Source organism: Strix uralensis, chromosome 3 (assembly GCF_047716275.1).
Source record: "Strix uralensis isolate ZFMK-TIS-50842 chromosome 3, bStrUra1, whole genome shotgun sequence".
Classification (NCBI taxonomy): domain Eukaryota; kingdom Metazoa; phylum Chordata; class Aves; order Strigiformes; family Strigidae; genus Strix; species Strix uralensis.
In genome coordinates this window covers 27,424,567-27,449,907 of record NC_133974.1, presented here as the reverse complement: position 1 = coordinate 27,449,907, position 25,341 = coordinate 27,424,567, and the positions used below count along the sequence as shown (strand labels likewise).

The 25,341-nt window shown below is 38.9% G+C and overlaps 1 protein-coding gene across 1 annotated transcript in view; it reads right to left on the bottom strand.

Moving 5' to 3' along the window:
- Positions 1-22,012: 22,012 nt before the first annotated feature.
- The window catches only part of FAM83B (family with sequence similarity 83 member B), a 44,213-nt gene continuing 40,884 nt past the window's right edge, over positions 22,013-25,341 (bottom strand). Inside the window, exon 4 of the mRNA XM_074864717.1 lies at positions 22,013-24,371. Within this exon, the coding sequence (XP_074720818.1) occupies positions 22,013-24,371 (2,359 nt within the window). The remainder of the gene's footprint in view (positions 24,372-25,341) is intronic.

Below are 25,341 nucleotides of genomic sequence, written 5' to 3'. Positions count from 1 at the left end.
TTTGGTATAACTGCCCTGGAGGAGATTGAGCAATTGTCCACCTTACCCGGCCTCTCAGAGGACCCCTCGGTGGTGGGGTTGCTTAAAGTTGAAGAGCAGCGAGTGCCAATTGCTACCAAGACGGTGCACCGGCGGCAGTACCGTACTAACCGAGATTCCCTGGTCCCCATCCATCAGCTGATCCATCGACTAGAAAGCCAGAAGGTGATCAGCAAGACTCACTCACCTTTCAACAGCCCTATATGTCCAGTGAGAAAACCTAATGGCGAATGGAGACTGACCGTGGACTACTGTGGCCTGAATGAAGTTACACCAGCGATGAGTGCTGCAGTGCCGGACATGGTAGAGCTCCAGTATGAGCTGGAGTTGAAGGCAGCCAAGTGGTACACCACGACTGACATCGCTAACACGTTCTTCTCCATCCCAATAGCACCAGAGTGCAGGCCACAGTTTGCGTTCACTTGGAGGGGTATCCAGTACACCTGGAATCGATTGCCCCAGGGGTGGAAACACAGCTCCACCATTTGCCATAGACTGGTCCATACTGCACTGGAGAAAGGTGGGGCTCCAGAGCACCTGCAGTTCATTGATGATATCATTGTATGGGGGGACACAGCTGAGGAAGTCTTTGAGAAGGGAAAGAAGATAATTGAAATCCTCCTGAAGGCTGGTTTTTCCTTCAAGCGACAGAAAGTTAAGGGGCCTGGAAGGGAGAGTCAGTTCCTAGGAATAAAATGGTCTGGGTTAGTCCTGCACCGGGCAAAGGCAAACCCATCCACGGGATTGTTTTTGCTCAAGGACCTGGGTGTACCTGGTGGGTGATGCAGAAGGATGGAGAGGTCCAATGCGTACCACAAGGGGACTTGATTGTGGGTGAAAACACACCGTGAGTTATACTGTGCTTTTGTTAATTTTTCTTTGTTATTGCTAATTGCTAAATGGCAGCTGGATGTGACGCACATGGTATAGAATAAAGGGGTGGATTATGTCCTAGTTTAGCCAGGATAGGGTTAAGTTTCCCCAGCAGTAGCGGGGGAGCTCTAGCCGGGTTATTCAGATACCATGCAGACGTCACATCCTGGCGCCGAAGTGAGACGGTAGGTTAACACGTGTGTTATGCCATCGCTCTGCTCTCACTGCTGTATTGGTAGATATTTTGCTCTGTTCATTATTATTATTGTTACTGTTATTGTTATTGTTGTTGTTTGTTGTGTTGCTGTTGCACTGTTGTATTAAACCTTTCCTTATCCCAGCCCTGGGGCTTTGCATTTCGCTCCCTTTGTGGGGGAGGGGCAGCGGCCGCGTGGTCTCAGACCCTGGCAGGGACTAAACCACCACACCAAGTAATAAGTGATAGGACAAGAGGTAATGGCCTTAAGCTGCGCAAGGGAAGGTTTAGACTAGATATTAGGAAGTATTTCTTTACAGAACGGGTTGTTAGGCGTTGGAATGGGCTGCCCAGGGAGGTGGTGGAGTCCCCATCCCTGGAGGGGTTTAAGAGTAGAGTCAACATAGCGCTGAGGGATATGGTGTAGTTGGGAACTGTCAGTGCTAGGTTAATGGTTGGACTGGATGATCTTCAAGGTCCTTTCCAACCTAGATGATTCTGTGAAATTCTGTGAAAGATGGATAAAGAGGGAGAAGATATATGAAGCTGAAAACACATGCTCACATATGAGTGGCAGGACTATTATTACATGGTGCACATCTCTTCCCACCCTTCCCTTGTTGACCCCCACAACTTCTATATCTGGACAAAGTAAAAATAATATTTTTTTTTTTTTTATGTTAGCTTGCTTATTGTTTAAATTATCTGACAAATGGCTGAATGAACAAGTATAATGGTAAGTAGTCTTCATTATCCTACAGTACTCACCATTTCAGAGATTTTACTTTAAAAGTCACATTTGATTCCATTATCAGTAAGATAAGAAATATTATGACTGCTCTCTTTGTGCTGTCTTCATGACATGCCTTGGCTTGAGTTTTATGCCTTATAGCAATAAATAAAAATGAAGAACTGTTCAGTTGCTATCTGTGTTATTTCAGAAGTCTTGCTGTTGTATGCTCTCTATCTTTCCTTTCTATTGGCAGAGCTGTAATAAGCTACCATACCAGATAGGGCAAATCTGTCTCAGATTTTGTTAACTACTTACAGTACAACTTGCATGAATAATACAGTTTGGGAACTGTTTAATTCTAATTAAGGATGATATTTACATATTTTTTTCTGAGGTAGAACTCAGGATGAACCCACTCAAGAAAACAGCATCTGCTCAGTTCAAGAAGATCTTTAGTAGTAACTAAAATTTTTAATATTCATGAAGGAATATGGATTTTCCTGTGATGTCAGAAAATAAACTCCCTTCTTTAGCAGTGCTGGCCTGCAGGTAGGGGGAGATACACGTATGCTAATGAATTACACATCCTTCATCTGCAGTAGTAAACATGCCTAAGAAGTATTGCAAAAAAGTACCTTAGGTCAGATTTCATACCTCATGACCTAATTGAAGGCCTGTTCTTCATTCTACTCTCATCTTACATATATTTCCATGGAGATGCAGGTTTCGAATGCATTCATCCCTGAATGACTTCCACTCCTTTGTTATTAGGCAGGTGTGCAGCATGCAAGACAACCACCCCAGAGAAATTCTGCATGTTCACATTGCTCCAATGAATATAAGCCTTTCTTGATATTTTGTAAGCTGCACTTTCAGGTGAGTCAACAGGGAGTATCCTTAAATGGATAGCCATGCCCATAAACAAGAGCCATGACTTACAGTCTTCATAGTTCATATGGGGTGTGCCATCACTGAGGACAGTCTAAGAAAGTTCAGAGTAGATGAATAAAAAATGTAATTCTAGTGAAAATCCATTTTAATGTGGGTTTTTTGTTTTTGCTCTGCAGGCAAACCTTTCCTGCAACTGTGTCAGTGTCATTAATATGGACTTCTTGATTTTTCCCCTCCTTAGGGCTAAATATTTTGTGCTAAAGAGAGGTCCAGGTCCCACTTTCTGGCATGAATATAAAAATTTCTTGGGTCATTTCAGGGTAGATTCAGAGAAGAAATTTTAGAGAAGAACTGATCAATTCCGCTTTGATATAGTTAACATTCCCTTAATAGCTTATCTTGCAGATTAGTTATTTTTTAGACTTTACTGACATTTGTAGTTGAGATCTGAACCAGGTGTTTTTAAGAGCGATACTGTGATTCAATATAAATCAGTGCAGCACTTTATAGAAAGATCAAAGCTGATAAATTAACAGCATATACTGAATCTGCATTCAGAAACATGAAGATGCCATTACAGACCATGCAAAATTTCCCAAACAGAAGTGATAAAATGAAGACTCTTAGCACACAGTGAGTCATATTTTCTCTAGAGTTGAGATATTCACAACTGAGAAGAAAGCAAGAGGGAAATGAGTTAGCTGTAATTCAAAGAGCAACATATGAACTAAAAGCTAGATCAATGAAGCTCTGGTCTCTGCTCCCTCCCCAAGCATCGATACTGGAAGGTGATCAAATTGAAACAGAAGCAGGTACTGCTGCAAGTGGAAGGAACACAGAGGAAATCTTTGTTTCACCATTTGTAGCCAACTACCTGGGACAAAACAGTTGTCTAAGGCCTAAAATTTGCCTATTGGCCCTATTAAATCCTTTGATGTATTGGTCAGACTCACCAGTTGATAGCTCTAAGACTTCACAGTTTTAATCCTATAATACCATCCTACTACTACACATTTGACAGCTATACCTAGAAAATACTGAGCAGGATTTTAATTGTGGATATTAAATTATTATAACTTCACAGAAAATGACAACATTAACAGTAATAAAAGATTATTTATAAATTATGGCTGTGAGTAATGACTTCAGTGCAGATGATCCTGACTTACACAGCAAATCTTCTGTACAGCAAATCTGTAAGGGACAAACACACATAAGACTTCTGTCAGATCTCATATCACTGAAATGCAGGAATACCACTGTCAGTGAAGGCTAATGGATTTGTTCAGATGTAAAACTAGTGGTAGAAGCAGCAGTTTCCTCCAGATACTGTGATCATCATTAATATGCGAGATTCCTAAACACTTAATGCCTCGCAGACTTTGTACAATAGCTGCACATTTAAGTATAATAAAATATTTTGTGTTCACTATTTGTCTTCTTTCCTGTGTGCTTTTTTTAAGAGATTATGAAGGGTTAACTACACAGTTAGGAGGCAAGGAGATGCAAGGAAATGTAACCAGCTGTTGAATGAAGCATCAAGACATGAGCAGGACCATTACTTGAGGCAGTTTCCCTGCCTAAAACAACAGGAATCATCATCTACTGGATATTCATTTTTAAGAGCAGACCTTTGAAGTGACTTCAAAGACATTGAATGATTCAAACAGATAGAGAAAGCAAAGGGAGAGGCTGACCGTGTGCCACAGGAGAGGCTGGGACACCAGGAGGGATGGGCTGGGGGTTGTAGACCAGAGCCTGGCCAGCTGACCCCTCTCCAACACACACCATGGGCTAACACAACAGCCTCCCTCAAGGACTGCACTATTGACTACTTTCAGGCAGCCAGTACGTGCTGGTTTGTTTCATAGAAAAAAATGTTCTTAACTACTGATGGTCTCCACCTCATGAGAGTGCTACCCCCTGACTTCCCTGCTCTGAGGCCATGGGGTGGAGGAAGGATCCCAAGGCTCTCAGGAGTAGCAGCAGAGTGAACCAGGTTTAGGAGAGGTTGCTCATCTACAAGACCCATATCTGGGGCTAACTGCACGTTTTCCATGAGGGTACACTGATAAAACTCTAGCTGAGAGCAAAAATATTCCCAGGGATGAGTGCACAATATATCTTTCACATCCCCTAAAATTTATTTTAAGACATCTTTCCACAGAATATTCTTAACATGGAATGGAAAGCAAGCAATCATTTCCTTCTAACTCAGAAAACAAAGTTTAATGCAGTTGCAGTATCACAGTTGGCAATTACAGAAACATTAGAGATACAATTAAAGGAATTTTCTGAAGGTTTTATCCATTATCTCACAAACTCATGAAAAATCTCATTATTAGCATAGTTGGCATTAGCAGGCTACACTTTTGAAAAAACCCAATACTTAGAAATTTTAACTGACTAAATTGATACTCTGTTGTGTATGGAATATCAATAAGGTGCAAAAAGCCTTTCAGAGCATCTAAAACTAAATCTAAATTAATTTCATTTAACTGATGTGTCAACTAACTTATTTAATTAAAGGACCATCTACTATTTGGAGAGAAAAAGAAGGGACTGCCTCATGCACAGCACAAAGCCATTAATTTCCAACCCAGAACAACAGTGTAAACTTTAATTACTCATCTATTATTTGATTTCCTCATTTTGCTTCATTTTGTGCCTGACTGCATAAGAGGGTTTTGGGGATTTTTGGGTGGGCGGGGGGTATCTGCAATCATTTTGTGGAACATCTTTGATGTTCTGTGGAGCAACAGCAGTTCACAGATCACAGGATGAATAACGCTAAACTAAATCAGGAAATATCAAATCTGTCAAAATAAGACCCCAGAGCAAACTTTGTACCCACAGAGATGGCTTACATAGACGTAGTCTGCAGAAGATAAAATAAAGTTATAAAATGCACAGTGCAGCTTGCACATTAAACCCAAAGGTTACCATAAATAAATACTGTGCATCCCTTGAGGATGTTCTCTCAAGGAAGACAGATTGCCATGTGAGAAGCGTAGATACAGCTCCATGTGTGGCAGCAGGTACGGCTTCAGGCTTCATGTAGGAAGGGGAGGACTGAGGTTTCCCTCTCTCCACCCTGCATAACAGCTTTCTGCCTCCTCTGTCACATGCTAGGGACACAAGGTGGGGGTTGCAGGCAAGAGCGGGAATGGGACACACCACACTGGACTGCTGCATGAAAGTGCAACTCCTCAAGCTTCAGCAGAGCCACAAGGATGCTGGAGGGCCATGTAGCAGCCATTGACAGTGCCCAAAATCACAGAGCAATTGAAGAGAGATGGGATCACAGGAGACGGGCCTAAGTGCTGGTAGACAGGTGAAAAGGCAGTTCCTTTGGCCTGCCTGATAAACTAGGCTCACAGGATAATTCAGTCTGGAAGGGACCTCATGAGGTCCCCAGTCCAACCTCCTGCCAAAAGCACGGCCAGTTGTGGTGTCAGGCCAGGATGCTGAGGGCTTTGTCCAGTTGGGTCTTGAAAACCCTCAAGGATGTGGATGGCACAACCTCTTTGGGCTGCTCTGCAGCTGGGCTGTCCTCTCTGAGAAAAAGTTTTTCCTTAGGTCTAGTATGAACCTCTCTTGTTTCAGCTTATATCCTTTGTCCCTTGTCTTCCTTAGTTCATACATGTTGCTGTGTATCTTCTAACCAGCAGTAATACCGTTCTCCTTTGGAAAGCAAAACAAGGAAAGTCTGATAGTAACACTCACGATAAGTCTTCACTAATCTGCATGGTTAATAACTACTCTGCGTCTTTAACCTGTTCTACAGAGGAATGATATCAGAGATGGGGAGGAAACCTGATTTCCATCTCTGACTGTTTTGAGATTTAGAGAGTAGATTCCAGTTCTAAACCAAAGACAAAAAGTGAAATATTTCTAGTAAAATAAGTTTCAAAATTATGTTTAAAAATTCGTTCCAATCATGTTTGGCTGTTGTCTATGTTTACCCTTTTGTTTGTACAGCCTTATTTGAAAGCCAGTGTTCATTTTAAACTGGATGGGCTGGAATTTCCTCTTCCAGAATGACTGAATGCAGTGGTCAAGGTGCTTTGGTAAACTTTTCTAAATGTTTTCAAGCTGAAAAATTCACAGAAATAGCTCACCCTGGATGAGAAAAATGAGAAATGAAATGAAATTAAATTAAATGAAATTAAATTAAAAAACTTTCACCTAAGGGCATTGCTATCTCCTTCCAAAAAAATTTCAGCTAAAAAAACCTGACTAGCTATACTCTGTGCAGTTCATAGTCTATCCAATTATGATCTTTTTTTTCTTTAAGGATTGATTCGATTTTTTTTTTTTTAATTACCAAGATGCAAGTTAAGAAGATTCACTTATGCAATGATAAAGTTATAGGTGCCTGGGAGTAGTTTAGTGGCATGATAAACAACAAAAATAGAGAAATAGTAAAACTGATAAATAAAAAACAAAACCAGTTTGATTTTGAGTATTTCTGGCCCCATATAGCTACCTAGTTCAATGTGCTTTAAAGAGTGTTATAACCAGAGAGACGCTTAGCACTTTATAAAAATCTTGCTCTTCCAAAGGGTTTATTACTGGTTGTCTTAAAATGCATCCCTAGACTTTTACTGCTTCAGTGAACCCTGGGTACAATATACAGATTTACAACCAAAAGAAATTTGTTACAAAGCAGGAAAAAGAAAGCAAAGTTTTTGATTTTGACATAAGCTCCAGACTGATGGTCGCATTTATAGGTGCTAGCCCAGCTCTGAAAGGGTATGTAGCATATTGCTGTATAGTCAATCTTAGCCTCTGGCTCACAGCAGTTATTTCAATCACTTGTTCAATTAGTGTGGCCACACCCTCAAAACAGGTCCACAAATGTCTCCTTAAAACATTGGGAGCTACTAGCAGAGGCTCGGTGATTAATTTTCCATCTGTGTGCAGATGTCAGTGAGGAGATGAGCTGTGGCTTCCAGAGGCTGGTTGTGCTGTGGTCCCTGGGGAGGGTTACCAGCCCTATCCCCCATACCCTGTCTCCTAGTGAGATATCTGCATCCAGGCATAGCTCAGCCCTCCTCACTACTCAGTGTCTTCACCAGTTGTTAACAAGGGTACCTTAAATTTGGCCCACCTGGAAGCCATTCCATAAAGGAATCTGCCTCTGTCTGTGGTCAGCAAAAGAAGATGTGGTTGATGAAGAGGTATGGTGAAACCTTTCCTGACTCTGTAGAAGGTGTGTATATCTTCCACCATCCTTTCTGTGTGGTGCGTCCAGGAGCCCCCATCATCCCTCTCACTTCCATGGGAAGCATCAGCAGCCTGCCTCCTCCCTGCAGCACAGCATTTGCTTTGCTCTCAGTGCCCATGAGGAGAAGCAGCCACATGGATCCCTAGAATTTGTCAGCTCATTTTCCCATCTTGGCAGAAAATTGTGAGGGAAAAAAAAAAAAACCAAATAGCAGAGTGGAATTACAAATGTTAAGCAATGTTGCTTAAAAAAGAAACAAACAAAGAATTACCCTTTTATTGCCATGGTAGATTATTTAAAGCAAAATCAAACACTCTAAGAGCACCATTGTAACTAATACAATGATTGCAGAACAAGTCATGTACAAACCTTCTTAGTTAAAATTTCAAAAAGCCAAAGATATTCATTCAGAGCTCTACTGCTGCAAGTGCTGTAAATTACAATGACTAATGTTAAGAGATTTACACAGCACAGTTGTTCCTGTCTTTTTCACAAGCCTATAAAGTTAGGCCCAGCCTATTCAAATAAACCTAGTTGTAAGTTATAGAAGTTGTTCAGCCAAATAATGAAGCAGGAGAAAGTTATTCAGCACTCTGTCCTGAAGGTTATAATGCATATAACTCAGAAAATTAGAAATTGTATATATTAAGGGGTAATTTAGGTTCTCTTACTGGCTAGACAGAAAGGAAATGACACTGCAGCAGTCAGCTCTACAATGGGCACAGGGGATGTATTGCAACGTCCCTGGCAGTTGCAGAGAAGTAAATGAAAGATTTTATTCTTTTTATTTTTGTAGTGGGGTTGTTACGTACTGGGAAGAGCAAAACTGGACCAGAAATCAGATCAGCAAAAGTACCACCTGCACAACATCCATTTTATTCACATTGATCCAAAGTTTTAAGCCTCAAAAGCCAGCATGGTTTCTGTCTGACTGGGAAGTCACTGGAGCCCAGTCATCTGTCAGTATTACACTTTTCTGATTGCTTAAATTCTGCTTTTAGTCATCCCTAAGGGGTCTGGATCTTGCTGGCAGAGATAGAATCATCATTTCTCTCACATTTATGCCTTTAAAGTTTCTCAGTTAAGCTTTCCTCCATTTATTGCACTCGAGGTACATGGTCCATCTATGCCTGGTCTGTGTGTGTCCCTGATTGATGCAGAAGGTTCATATAAAGATGAGGGGAAAACAGTAGCTTCTCAAGATTACTGTTGTAGGAGCACCACTTGTTGAAGATGAGCCATCAAGTAGCAAAACAGATAAGGTCAAAAAAGAAGTGCCTGTTGATTGAGGCATTTATTCAGTGGAAGAAGGAACCCTGCCTTTTGATCATTGCATCCAGCTCTGCTTCTTTATCTTCGCTTAGAGGTCAAATGGAAGATATAAAAATGCTGTTGCACGGCTTGTTTAGAAATCAAGTCTTAGCTGGCTACGTAAGAAACCTGTGGAAGAACTGCTGAATTTTAATCTCCCAAGTGCTAGTCCAGTCCTTCATTTAAAAATATTGCCCATCCTGAAAATCAAGACTTGGAACTGCCCTCTCTTGGATGTAAATCAGCATGGAAATTGCCTCAGTGTTATTTAGATGTAGCAGCTGTAGGCTCTAGTATTAGCTGGAGGTAATGAATACATTATTAACTGTGTTTTACAGCAAGCAGAACCCATTCATTCACATCACTTTTATTTTATGATTCATCTGTACTTTTTCATCTATACTGGGAATATGCATCATGTACATGAAAAAAAAACAAACCCAAAAGATATTTGAAAAAGTCTGTCATCAGGTTCTTCTTTACTATACCTTTTCTTCTGATGATCGTGCCTTTATGCCCGCATCATCATCATACTGAAAGCAAATTAATTATGCGTTTCCTAAGTATCATTACATATAATTGACTAGTAGCTAAAGTAAATGTCAAAGAATATTCCGTTCTTAATTTTGGATGGCGGTAAGGAACCATCTGCAAAACCAGGGCTGTTTATTAATATGCCCTTAATTCTGAGGCACTTTAGTACCTTGTCAAGTCAAACACATAAATATTAAATATGTTTTTAAATTTAATGCTATAAATATTATATATATACAGATATCACAGGACATAATCAGTTATCATATGAAGACTGCTATCAAACCAGTACACTGGTACTGAAGTTCAGAAACTGTGGATGGCTTAAATGCCAGTTTTGTCATCTCTTCTATGGTTGAGTCTATACTTTTGTCAACACAAAGGAACAGAGATATCTGAGCAGGCTGTGAACTATCGCACTTCAGATACTTTAGCAGTCTCATTATATCTGCAAAACTGGTTGTTGCTTGAACATTTCTCTGGAGTATCATTATGCAGTGATGCTGTTGCTATGCTGTACCCACAAATACATGGGTAGCAGTGTGGGGAGGAAAGGAATTTCTTCTGGGAAATGAGGAAAAAACTGAAGATCAGGTCTTTTATCGTCATTGCATGTGCAAAATTTTCATCAGACAAGAAACGCTGTAGATCAGACTTGTCTGAGGCTTCTCAGAAGTGCTCATGGGAGCAGAGCTATTATCTCACTGTACTGATAAGGTCAGATTTCCATTTCTTATGGTTTTTATGTAATTTTGTATTTTCCACTGGAGAAGTGACAAATCACACTGTTGGTCCCTTCTCCTGCCTCCTTAGCGCTTCTCCCTGCCACAACAGTCTGCTCCCACATGAAAAGGGACTTCAGAAATATTGGTGGAGGGAGACTTTTTTTGCTTTTTCCTTTTCTGTGATATTCAGGATGATGTTGCAGTTTCTCAGACTGCCCACCTGCCAGTAACAGAAATCTCAGTGAGACCTGGCATGGTCGTTCATCACCATCACGAAAAAAGGTTTTGGGACTGGATTTTCTAACTATTTAACCTGACAGTGCATGAGCCAGAACAGGATACAGGTCTTCTACCTTTAGATTTGAGCTCCACACTTTAAATAAATATATAGAAACAATTATAGGGAGGATAGGGGATACCTACAGAGCGTTTGGACAGGAGTTCATACAGTTGCTGGGAAGCACTAAAAACTCCAGGTGAGGTTCCTCCTCCACTGCGCACTGGTCAGCACAGCCTTTGCCTCACCTCAGCGCTGCCTGGCATGGGCAAATTCAGCTCTCTGCTCACGTAAATAACAGAAGGTTGTAGCTTTTGTAATTTTCCGAGATACATGTTTAAAGACTAAAGATGCAGGTAAGCATGGTGGTCTGTGTGAAATGCTAGCCTGGCCTTTAAAATATTTTCAGTTGTCACCTTATTTTGTTTGTTACATCAAAGCACTGCAAATTTGGCAGGGAATTCAAATATGCCAAAGTACATTTTGGCTCCCTTGCACAGATGGAGGGACTAATAGCTCTTTCTCTTCTCTGATTCTTTTCCCCATTTAATTAAGAGATTTATAGATGTGTGTAGAAGTATTATGATATAAATGCTCTGACCCACATTTCCTCTCACATTAAAAAAAATTATAAAGGGTTTAAGGGCATAATGGCTCTTGCTTCTCAAGTAAGAGGAAAAAAGTGTTCAATTACTTGTGAAGGAACATGCTAAAATATGCTTCATGGTATACTTCTTGAAACTTGAGGTAACTAAAGTTTCCAAGGCCATGTCTTTTGTGTTTCTATAATTCTGGAACCCAAGGCAGTCATGGTAATGAAGGAAGTTATTTAAAATTCAAAGGAAGAGGATTTATTAATTAATAAAAGGTGTTTGATCTTGAAGAATGAAAAAATTAAGACTTTTTTACCAAAAAAACCCCCATACATTATTCCTGTTCTAACATATATTTATTTTTAATTTATTTTTTTTCTAGGATTTTCCATCTAAAGATGCTAATGGTTTCTTGATATTCGTTTGAGAATAAGCTCCCCAAGTTGTCCATATGACCAAAATTCAGTATCTTACTCCCTAGAAAGATGGCCTCTCTGAAGTGCCAACTCAGGTGTGAATCCCTGGTCTCTCAGTATGTGACTGAAGGCATCCTTTCTAAAATCATACAAGTAATACACAGGCTTTACAGATTTTAAAAGTATTTATCTCTCTCTTAAACATCAATAAGACTTGAGCATGATGAGTCTTTTCAAGATATGCTTGTATGCAAAATACAATGAGTAAATCCAGATGAAGTGCTTAATCCCTGGCCCCCAAAGAAAAAAACAAAACAAAACAAAATCCACAAAACTACTGTCTCTGTGATTTTGAAAATGGGACTTCAATTTCCAAATCCCTGCCATGATTTTTAATATTTTGCTTCAAAACTGAACATGAGAGATTTCTAATATCTGCTGCTGTTTATTTCTTTCTGTTGCTACTGGGTCAGTACAAGCAGGTGTCAGACCTTATGCAAGTATATATCCTGGTGAAATGCTCAGTCTTTCTGATGGAGTTTAATAGTGCTTGCTCAAGGAAATGCAAATGAAGTAAATGTTGATTGAATTCAAACTGTCAACTATCAATTTAATTTACTATTAATGCCTCAAGGTCATGAGATTAACATTGCTATAAATAATTGATTTGAAAATAATTCAAACATATTATTAGCTAGTGAACTGAATAAAATATTGCCTATTAAAGATTATAGACTGTAAATTTTTACCTACTGAGAAAGTAATTTCTTTTGAATTGTCTTTAGAGCTGATCAAGCTGGAAAAGAAGTGTGTGAGAGTATGTATATATGTATACATATATAACCTATAAAATATTACAAGTGATACTCCTCAGGAAAACTATATTTCAGTATAGATTATGTTTTAAAAATCCCACAGAGGGGTAAATGAAATAATGTGATAAATGGGGAATTAAACACAAGTCTGTGAAAACTGGGTTTGAAGACCAGTGTAAGAGGTGCAACTTGAGCCCACAGGTTTTCAGCAGAGAGTTCAAACCAATATGTAGTGCAGAAGCCCCGGTAGAAGAAAAAGTATGAACACGCATGAGACACAAAGGTGCCCTCTGGTTTACTCTCATTTTCATTGCTTTTTGCTCTCTGGACACGTCTGTGGTGTGGGTGGGTAAAAAAAGACAAAAGTGCTCCAGGCAGAACTTACATTCTGTTTATAATCTCCTAAAGGTTCAATAATTTATTATTTGGGCAGTTCTATTGCTTTAGGTCTGCACACTCTGTAAAACAAACCCATAAGGAAATTAAGTTTTAAAAAACTAGTTTGTGAAACATCCATTCTTGAAATGTACAGAGGGAGGCACACTTCCCTCTTGTAGCTTATGTCTTCCCAGTGAGTGAGAAAGACACTCTTTTAGATCCATGATTGGTGGTCCTGCCTCTGCCCAATCATTTGAAGCATCAAAGGATGATGGCATGATTCCTTGGACAACAGCAGAGAGCCTCTGCTGTGAGTTACTTGGCTGAAAAGAGATTATGTATAGTAACATTTCTCCAGAATATTCCCCCCAACACTAAGAATTTCCAGTGCAGGAACCATCTGAGCAAGAGATGGGTGTTAGTGAAAGAACTAAAACCCAGCAGTTAATACTTAAGTGTCAAGTAACCAGTGACAGATGTCCTTCTAAAGGCTTTTAATGTGGGTTGTGAGAACAAAATCTGCTGACAAACAGGCTTCTGATCTTCCCAAATCCCTTTTCCTCCAGCTCTTGTGTGTTCTTCCCCAAACCTTTGCCCTACTCAGAAGAGAAGGAACAGAAGATAACGAATCTCAACGCACGCCTGACACCTTTACAGCATTTCTCTGGCTGACAGGTTTATCAGTGTGAGAATAAGTATATGGCAACCACCTGCTTACCTATGACCTATATTGATCACTGTAATGCTTTTAATTAGGGAAACAATCATGAGGAGTTTCTGAGAACATCCTGACCCTAAGACCTGGCTGCCTCATTGACTCGTCCACTTACAGACAGAGTCCCTCTGCATTGCTTGGATGCAGTCATCCGTGGACTTCAGCAAACAAAGAGACACTTGTCTGTCCCACCTTAGAAAGCAGAGAGATGTTTTTATTTTGAGGAGCAAGTCAAACAGAACAATTGTGAAGACTGTGGCTAATGGGTTTGAAACTGGTTGTTGCACACAAAGAGTAATGGTTAACCTCTTTTGTTATTTAAGTGTTGACTACTGACATTTATCACAATATAGTGCACCAAGTACCACTAGCCACTACTTCAAGATAAAAAATAGCTGTGTGTCTCTAATACAGTGTGTAAGTTGGTAATTTTTGAGATACATAGGGAAAAGCTGTTTATTATATAAAAAGTATGCAATATCAAAAGTGACAATTTTACAGGCACTTAATTGAAGCAAGATTTTTGGTTAGTATGTGCTTGTACTAAATATGACTTAGTTTACATACCTGGAAATGGCCTCTCCAAGTCATTCGTATTATTGGTAAATTCAAGGCAGTGGAACTGCATGAAGGTAAAAGGAGATACCTGTGTCTGCACCCACAGCTGCTCCGACGTGCGAGAGCAGTGCAGCCTGGGGCTTCCCATCTACGGAAAGGGGATGACAGCTCTAACTCAGCTATGAGGGATTCTTTGAGATTCAAGTAATTCTGACATAACTCAAATTATTCTGGTTTTCAACAGTATTTTATCAAAAATTGGCACATTTTAATTTTCAGTAATGAATGGCACGCAAGTACTTTCGTGTCAGAAATCCCCATTTCATATGGTCGTCTGTCTGTCCTCATTTGGGTATAACCATAGCTCCCTACTCAATCCAATTGATATGTCCAGAAAATGAAAAGGGTTTTTTTTTTTTTTTTTTTTAATATTTACCTACTGATGCTGAAATGCTGCAGACAGTTGCTGGCAGGGTAAGTTTTGGTTGGACCTAAGTGAGGAAAACAGGAAGGAGAAGAGATGGGAATTATAATGATTTGTGTGTGGGAACTGAGAAAAGTCTTGAGCTCAATTAGCTGTGATGAAATTTACTTATACTACTATATAAGTAGAAGTTCCTGTACAAGTAGGAGCCTTGGTATTATGCATACAGGTACATGCATGTGTGCCTGCATGCATACCACCACAACCCCAACCATCAAAGTTTTCCTATGTGGTAACTGAGTAACCACCTCAGTTTTAAAACCTTTGCCTTTTTAACTTTTCACTGCCTCTCTTCCAATTAATTTTCTTCCTCCATTAAGTCTAAATATAGACTCTAAGCTGTTCAGAAAGCCTACTATGTTTCCTATTGGTTTTTCAAAGGCACTGAGCAAATATTCAGGATTCAAAATCAATTTCTCATTAGCCATTCAGTAGTAGCATGCACTCATGCATGGAGCTGTTTGAAGCTAATTCTCTCAAGCAATGTGATGGAAGTGATTTTTCCAATAGCATTTACAAGGCAAGAGGTAGGCAAACAGATTTCTGAAGGATATTTCATGTAAATAGGAAAGAGGAAATCAAGGTGGAGATGGAAGGAGGACACAGAAAAGACTGTTGAACCTGACATTGCTAGCAAGGCAGAATTAACAGGAAGGCAAACAAATCCAAAATGTCAGAGCAAGGAAGTGATACAAGGCTCTGCAAGTAAACATGGGATGCTAACATAGTTCGACCTTACCTTCTTTAATTTTTGATCCAGTTTATTGCTACCTATATTTTATTCCAGAAATTTTACACTGAAGTGATGTCGGCTTTGGTCCTTTCTCTGTTGCCTTAGTCGTGTAGAAGGCGCAGTAGAGGTACAAACAGTGATGCTGCCACAAAGCAGCTTTGAGACCTCAGTTTACATTTCACTTAACACATCTGATGTCAGAATTTTTAAAAAGATGTTCTACATTTTGAAATGAGAAATGTTAATAACCGTATGAGCCAATTAAAACAACACAAGAATGAGCTGAGCTTTAAAAGAAACATTTTATTTGGTAAAAAATAAAGGAATAAATTATTTCAAGACAATTTTTGGTTTGTATCTGTACATACACAGTATATCCATAACATAGCTGTTATGCAATCCAGGAATTCCATCTTAAAAAAAAAGGATTTACAAATCAAGTAACAATTTTAGATGAAACCAGCAGTCTTTTACATCCGTGAGTATTGAAACCAACTTGATGGAATGCCCTACCGCTCCCCCCCCCCCCCCCCCCCCCAAATTACCCAGTAATATCTATTCTGGGTCTTGTGTGTTTGTAGCACCCCTCATGCTTGTTTTATATCATCCAGATCTGTGTTTCTCAGCTTTTTTAATGAAAGAGCACCAATATTTTTTTTTCCTGCAGCGTTGATGTACCAGCTTTCATTTTCAACTGGTAAAGAGTACATTATGAACATTCACTTATGACCTTATCTTCTGATTTTACTTGCTTCCTTTGCTGTATGTAGAAATATGTGAAAATTCTTTTCTGTTTTGTCTGGTTGTGGTTTTTTGGTCATCTGAATTCACTTTCATGTCACCTTTTGAAATGAATCACCAGGGATCCAAAGGCCTTGCACTAAGGAACATTGATCTAAACTCTGAAACCAGAATAATGATATTTTAACACTAGCGTATGTGACATTTGGAAGAACCATGCCAGACATGATGTCGAAACATGGTATCAGCATGGGTCAAAATTAGACATGGCCCAAAGAAAAGAATGAAACCATATATTCAACAGTCTTCCAAAATATATCAGCTAAGGCTACACTGAGATTCTTTTACACCAAAATCTAACAAACGTGTATGCATGGTGTTATGCTTTATCCAGGGACTGCCTAGTTTAAAAAGCTAAGCATGTGCTTAATGCCTTGTTGGATTGGTTCTTCAGAGTATTATTCAAGGCCTTGGGAAGCTGTAGACATTCAGTCTGAATTTTGAGCACGTTGGTTGCTAAATGAGGCAAGAACAGACAATGTACAAACAACATGTAAAAGTCCTGTGTTTGAATGCTAATAAAGGAATTACATTCATTTCTCAAACACAACAGAATATTGTCACTGGTGCGTAGGCTTTAAAAATATTTCTACTTCAACTGTCATCAATTTTGTCTGCTTTGGAGAGAAGTGATTTTATATCCCAGCTGTATTTACATATGGAAGCAACACTATTAAAATAAACATGTTTCATGGGCCTCCTACAAGAAGTGATTATTTTTCCCCCCAACTATATTTTGCACTTATCTGTGGAATTTTTAGTGTCACACACGTAGTGGGAGAAAGATGCACAGCCTTCACAGCAGCTTCTTCTGAAGGAATGTCAGTCATTTTTAGTAAACCAGATTCTCTTCCAGAAATACGCAAAGATATTTTCAAGATATAGAGAGATTGATTTGGGAATCTAGCCCCCTATATTCCCCTGGCTTTTCAGAAATAGGATTTGACCACTTTTAAAAGTGTTAAATCTACGAAAACTGCTTTTAAATACTGACTGGGGGGAATCATTCTAAGCAAGAAGGAGGTTAAGGGGATTAAAACATTAGTCAATGTCACTAAAGTAGAAACCTGCACTACTAGCTTTGCTTAACAGAAACGCAGCTCTGTTCTGAGCTGTCCAAGAGCAAATATTTTCTTCCATCCTACTTCTCAATACAGAAAACAGTTCTCAAAACATGCAACGTCTTTGGCATCATGCCAAAATGTGAAAAATGGAGACCTAACAGTAACTCTGAGTTTTGAGCTGAAAATGATGAAAAATTTCAGACCCTATAGAAAGGTACCAAGACATCTGTAAGCACCTGTAGGAAATAAAGAATGAAATGGCAAGACGGCCTTTTGAGCATTGCAGTCTCCTTTCTTGTCACCGGGGTGCTAATGGAATATGTACTCATGCAAGTGAAGACAAAATTGCGGTAACATGTCTCAATTACCAGTGAACTGCTGCAGCTTTATGCTGCTCTAACTCTCCTGACTTACATGAAAACAAACAAAAAAACCCCTTAAATACTGTTCTCTGCAGTACAATATTGATAGGGGGAATAAATTACAATAAGTACCACAGTAATCTTACTGATCTCTCTGCATCACACAGTTGCAAAGCTACTTGTTGGTTGCACAGCTTATCCCACATAATGCTATAAATGAAAAAAATATATATTTATCATACAGCTTAGTGGAGCCATTTTAAATTTTATTTCTATATTGTTTTGCAACAGATTTTGGTACTATTTTTCTTACAACTTCTTTTATAAATGACAACAGTTCCTAATACACTTCAGAAAGCTGAAAAATGATCAAACAGTTTTTTCTCTAGTAGTTTTTCACCTATCAATGCACAAAATATCTATTGCCTGATAAGCATTTTTTTTTTCTCTCAAGCTTTGTAACAAATACTACCATCCTCGTGTATTGGACAGCTGGAAAGTTAATTTTTATGAATTTTTAATCTTTCTTTACATCTAGTTCATGTTTGTTAGCATGAATAAAGAGTACAGCACAAGCATATTAATAAGAGAACAACCAACATTTTGCAATCTGAGGTGGGAAAAGTTGTTTATTACAAGGCTGAAGAAATGAAGCAATCGATTCACTGGGTACTATGACTGTATGTAGGGGTGGTTTATTTATGCCGTGAATGGAATGGGCACGATATGAAGAGCCTATGTCTCCCAGCTGCACTGCCCTTCACTGCTGATGGTGCTCCTGAGGGCCATGCTCAGCACTGCGTCACTCAGCTTTTACACGGCCACCCTCCTAGATCTATTATGGTGTTAATGGAGTTTTATTTAATGTGGAAATGACGCATCATTTTTTATGGGTTTCACAACTCCCAAGCCATTTGGCCAAATGATCGTCATGCATGGTAACAGCTATTACTTCACAGCCTTACAAAACTGGGAGTACATTGGGTGTGTGCGGGGTGTAACAAACTTGCAACGTGCAGAATACATTTAGGACATCTTGAAGGAAATGCATCTCTTTGGAAAAGCAAAAACATCAAGACAGGCTTTGGGAAAATGAGGTTCAAAAATATAAACTCTATTTTTCCCTCCAGAAATGTGCATATCCTTTTTTTTCGCTGACGCAGGTATCTTTTTTTTTTTTCCCTCCAATACTTTTTCTTTCTATTTTGTGAACAGCTGGGTTCCCACAGAGACATGAGGCAAATCAGACAGGACTGAGCAAGCATTGTTTTCTCACCTTCAACACACAGTTCTGGAGGGAACAAAGTAACAGGTGGTCCTCCACCACCTGTGGAGCTTCCCATGTGCTCCCCCACCTTGAAAGCCACAGCTGCAGGCAGAGTGTGGGGCTGCTCTTCCCATGGTATCACAGCCTCGTGCTCCCCAAGCAGCACTGGGTCTTGTAACATTTCTAAAATAGTGATGTCAGTACATTAAGTGTCTGATCCTACTTCCACTGAGGTCCATGTTGGTCTTTTGCATTCATATCAATTAATCTCAGATCAGGTCTTAATGTAGCAACATTCCTATACAGGATCTCTGAGGAGAGATCTGAAAATGAAAAAAAGCTAGCTCTACTGTGATTATTTTTTTCATTATTAAGTCTATGAGCAGGCTCTTCACTGAAGGCTCTTCATCTTCTGTGTAGGTACAAAATAGCAGTATGTATCTATAAACAGATGACTTGGTAGATTAAAATATCTGCCTTCTCAGGACTCTCTAATTAGCAATCTACTTTGAAAAATACAGTGAAATATTTCCAAACTGTATCAAAATAGCTTTCCTGAAGTTTACTACAAAATGGAAAGCGCTGTCACTTAAAAACTTGCCCCAAGATCCTTGTTCTCCCTCTCTCATTTCTTTCCCAAATATAGTACTGCCTACGAATGTTTGTCAGAGTTCATAAGAGTATGAGGGAAAACTAAAGATCCTCCTAAAACCTACCCCTACTACTTTTACCACCATGTGCATCTTGATTAAGTTCCTTTGCTGCACTATTAATTCAGGCACTATCCTGGATAACTGTCTGCCCTGCTAAAACAATATTAAGAGTTATAAAAAGTACAGTATTGCATTGCTGTTGGCTGTGTAGTTGCGGAAGTGTGTTGTGCCTATACTGAAAATATGCCTGGTGCATTGGGAAGACACTCCTTGCCTTGGGTCTGAAAATGCTACCTCTGTCGGGGCAGAATACTTCAGTATAAAAGTTCATTTGGGAAAAATACCAATGATAGTATTTCAGCAAGGAGTGAACAAAGTCACCAGTGTTCATCAAGAAATTCATCAAATCTCTTCTGTGATCAAAGGGGAGACCTAAACTTTCAGCAGAGGATTAAGACGCAAGACTTTGTCACTCTCATAAATAAATACTATCCCCACAATGAAACAGTTACTGCTATGATACATCAGCCTAATAAAGTTGCCTGAGAAACAGTTTGAATAAAAGCTGACACTGCTTCACTGAAATCACTGACAATAACTATGGTGAGTTCACATGAGCCAGAGCAGATTCTTGCTGAGAAGTAGATTTCTGTATAAAATCTCTTCCCAGGGCTACAGGTAGAAGAGACAAATGAACTCAATCTAGCTGGTGCATGGAATGCCTTTTTGGTGTTTCTTTTTAAAGAGTAAAGCCAAGACCTTCATAGTGGGACTCCTCCAGAGAACACTGTAGGACCTTTCATATCTAAGACGGAAGTGGTCTCTTAAAATATGCTCCTGAAACACGAACACCCTGGATAAGAATTACAGGTTTTCAGCAACTAATTTTCCTAAATTTCTGCATTTGGAACAAAACTGTCACAGAGCATCTAGCAGTTAAATGGTTATGGCATTCTTCTAAGAGAAAAACTCCACATCCAGGAGGATGTGAGCCAGCTGGATATTCTGGCTGCACACTGCAGGTGAGAAGTGAATGCCATGCTGCTGCCCAAACACCATCACTCTGTGTTTTCTGTAAGCGCTAACCTGGCATAGTCACTTAATATCAGGAAATTTTTTATGACTGAGAGGCTTGGATGAACAAAAATATGTCCTTTAGACTGCAGTTAGGTGCCTAAATACCTTCATTAGGGTTAAACACTTGCTACTATCACCGTTCACTGATACCTTCTTTGGCTTAGGAGAGGTGCCTTATTGTTTGATGTGGTGACTTTTACGAATCTCATTTTTAGATGCCTAATTGCTCCCGGCCTTGTAATATTCGTCCCGACATAAGGCAGCATAAGGTTGAGCTTGCAATCTCCCTTATATGCCTAGTCTAAGCACTTGCAACCTTATTTAAAAAAACAGGCTATTAAAGGCAAAATTGCAAATATATCTGGCAACATTTAAAAGAGACTGTTGCATGTGAAACTCAAAAACTTACCTGAGAAATGGAAGTCCACAGAAAATTTGTTTTCGAAAACACCAAATAGAAAAATGTAACAAAAGTCTATTTTTAGAATACATTACAGAATACTGGCATGTTATACAAATGTAATTAATCCATTGAAATTTAAACTAGTTGTAAGTTATGTTCAAGGCACCTTTTTATAAATAGTTTTTTTAACGTTCATTCTACATTCACATTAGTTTAACCATGTAAACACGTCTGTGAAAGCTCAGATTAAGGTCACTTTAAGATCTGTGTGCCAAATACTTCAGAAAAATATCATATTAATGGAAAATTCAATAAAGTAAGATAGATCCATCTGCTGCCCAAAGTTTGATAGATGCTATGGGATAAATTATTAACAAGATGAAGCCTAAAAGAGGTTTTCAAAAATTAGTTTGAAGATAAGTAACATGCAATGCATTAACATTTCTGTTTATCATTTGAAAGTGTACATAAATGCTGAAAAAATGCAAGCCACTATTCCTAGTGCTATCCTATTTTTAAAGGGCAAATCTTTGGAAACAGTATTATTTGAAGTTTAAAAACATCCTCCATATTTTTTTCCCCACACTTAATCTTACAATATGCTAGTACATATTCTCTTCACAAGGAAAATGTATAAAATTAATCTTACAATATAAACACTATAAACAACTTCCTTGAGACATATTTTGGACACAGAATTTCTGTAAAGACTTAAGTATAACAATTCTAGGATAACTATGTAAAAATATGTACATTCATTCCAATGTCCTAGACCCAAGAAGATACCCAAGTAAGCTCTACAAAGGTTGTCATCAGTCCTGTCTGGTTAAGATTATGTCCAGCTTTGATATTCTTGCTGTATTTCAACATAATCAACAAAACTTTTACTTGCTTTTGTGCAGGAAGTTCCCAAACTTTTGCATAAATCCTCTCAGCTTATTTTCATTAGGCTGCAATGGATGGTAAGCAGTTGAGTTGTAGCTGACCATGTGATTACTCCTGCCGTAATTATTCCCTAAGGTCTTGCTTTTGATATCTGAGAGATGTGAACTGCTGTTGCGTGCATTTCCTGCAGGTTGGCTAGCATTTTCCATCTTGCAGAATGGCTCAAAGCGGCTATAAACACGCCTTTCACTCAAACGAGATCTTAGCTCCTCTTGCCGTTTTGAGCTTGCCAGCTGCGGTGTCATTGAACTTGCTCTTTGAAGAGCAGAAACAGGGACACTTTCGGAAGTAGTATTTGTGGTGACTTCCTTTACATCTTGATACTGAATCTGTTCTGTATTAAATCTTGGGGTAGATGCATCTCCTGCAGTTTCTATGAACTTACTTTCAAGGGGGCACAAGAGAGGACATTTTTTATTGCTTTCATCAGATGGAGGTTTCTGAGGTTTTGGTGACTTAGGAGACTTTGGAGACTTTGTTGGGCTCCCAGTGACATCTTCTTTACTTCTGTTCAAGCTACCTTGAGAATTTGATGATGTATTTCTCTTTCTCCTTGGGGAGGAATCTGTCTTATTCTCAGAAATCTTTGGTTTTTGATTCTCTTCTTCAGAAACCAATGTGTCAGAACTACTACACATCCTGTAAAAGGCAGGACCTTTGTTTTTTGACAAGTTTTCCTTCTTGTCTGGTGTGAGATTAAGAAGTGACCGCAATTTCTGGGATCCTTTCTTTAGAAAACTTGGGGAATTCTTACTTTCCTTCTTTGACGTGCAATCCTTACAAGACTCCTCTTTGCTAGCTTCAGTGAGAGCAGCCATAGAGATTGCCTTGCTAGCAGTCGGGCTCTTTAGCTCTCCTTTGAGGTTCTTTTCCTCCTGTGGCAAGTGGTTGGTCACACTGTGCAAACTTTTAGAGCTCTTCAGCGTGTCTTCTGGAGGTTTTGGACTAACTGCCTCCTTAAGTCTATGCCTAGTCAATGTGCTGTAAACATAACTGGATGCATGTTTGTTGGCACCAGGGTCTAATATGGACTTTGAATTAAACATGGGAAAACTTCTCCTTTTTAACATATTTTCATTTTGAAGATTCTTCAAATTTTCTGCATGTTTGTCTGCACACAGTGTTGTGTACAAGTAGATAGATGAGTTGCCTGCTGCATTTGAATTTACACTAGGCTTTGTGTTGTCTGCAACATGAATTCTGTGGTTTTTTGGTGCATCTGATTTAAGTGGGACATTTGTGCTAAATTCTTCTAAAACGTTATCTGTTCCATTTTCCACACTTGGAGCATGATTAGATGTCCCTTTAGGTGTTGCACTTCCTTCTGACCCAATTATAGTTGAATTTGAGGAACTTGCACAGCTGCTTACTTCCTGCTGTTCAGGTAAAGTTGGCTGAAACACCAATGATGATCGTAAGCGAGAATGAGAATACAGCGCATGAGCTTTAATATTTTCAGCTGTGTCATAGCTATCATACCTGTCACCCAAGGCTGACCCATTAGACTCTACTGGATAATCTGATTGATCATTCAAATATGACTTAATTCGCCAGTTACGTAGGAATGATTTTGTTGTGTGTTCGAGGGTCGGCATCCTTTGCTGCAGATGGCGGATATGATTATCTGTCCCATTAAAAGACCTCCGTACAATTGAATTTCTTTCTGCAAGATTTACCTTTGGTCGTGAAAACTGATCGGCAAAACTTTGCTGGGGTGTATTGTAGTTATTTGCATATCCTCCTCGTAATGAAGAAACAATACTAAGGCTATCAGATGGCATTTTCCAAGTATTTGATGGATTGTTGGCTCTATTAATAGCTCTGTTGAGCAATAGGTAAGGTGTCCTTTCTGGCTTCTCCCCAGCATAACTATGTCTCTTCCAGTGCTCATTTTTTTCACTAGGTTGATACTGCTGGATTGGATTTTGCATATTAAAACCTGGATGAAATGGTTGTTTATTATAGGCTTGATTTCTCAAGCCATATTTATCTATTTCATTTACTGCATATCTTCCATGAGTTTTCCAACAAACAGGATCTATCTTGTGAACCTTGTCTTGCCTAGCAAAAAGGTTTCTTTGGCTAGAAACTGAAGCTAAGGAAGACACTGAGTGTTGGTATGTATCATTATCCCAGAGTGTCCTGCGACTGTTTACCCGCACTAATTCTGGGGCAAATGAACTAGGAACAGAAGAACGGGCGTACAGTGTCCTGAACTCTTCATCAAAGGATTCAACCAGCTGTCCTGTGATAACTTGAACCATACTGAGGTTGGTTTTTTCGAATGACCACATAAAGCTGAAAAAGAAGAACAAATGACCATTAGAAACAGTTCTCTTGAACTAAAGTATTACACTGGTCCTTCTTAAGAAAGTTTTCACATAAACCTGGGTTTTATACCAGTACTTTCTAAATAAATAAATAAATAAATTGTGGGCATGATTCATGTAATTTGGATTTGGAAGTTCTAATCTGAACTCAGTTGGAGACTTTCCACTGCTTTCAGTGGGAGCAGGAATGCGTCTATCACTACTTAATTGCCCTTATAAAAAGTGGATATTGCAAAAAAGTATTCACAGATGTAGAACAGTGGAGTACAAATACTTAATGGAACAAAATTACCTCTACAAAGACTATGTCAGGATTGACTAGATCCACTATATTTACTCCTGAGTCAGAGAATGTTAATGTATAGTTAAATTGTGAAAAAAATACATTTGAAATAATATGCAGAACTGCAGAACTGCTTCAACAGTTCTGAATGTACTTCACTCTAAAAACATTTTCAAAAAGATGCACCGCATAATTGTTAAGAAGTTTATATTTTCTATTATGCACACCAGATTAGACAGGAACATTTCTTTTAATTGCAATGATGATATTCAGATGAAGGAAATTTTCCTCTTTTCTGTTGTACTTAGAAAGGCTGAACACATGCTCAAAGCTAAGTAGCTATTGCTACTTTACAGCTACAAAATGAGGTAAAATACATTAACATGTACATTAAGGATGTCTCAACAAGCCTAATATGGTGTCAAAAGCATGCAATTTGTAGATTACAACAAAGAAAAAATCTGTTTTGCAATTCTATTTTCATGAAAAAAAACCTGAGAGAATTAAATACTTGTTTTATTTGCATTTGTCTTCTTAATGTTAGAAAATAGGTTTGTTGTATTCACATAAATAGCTTGCTGATTTCATTTTACTTGTTTTGTCAGTTTTGTATTTTTCAGGAAATAACAGTGTGCTGACATTAAATCAAATCATA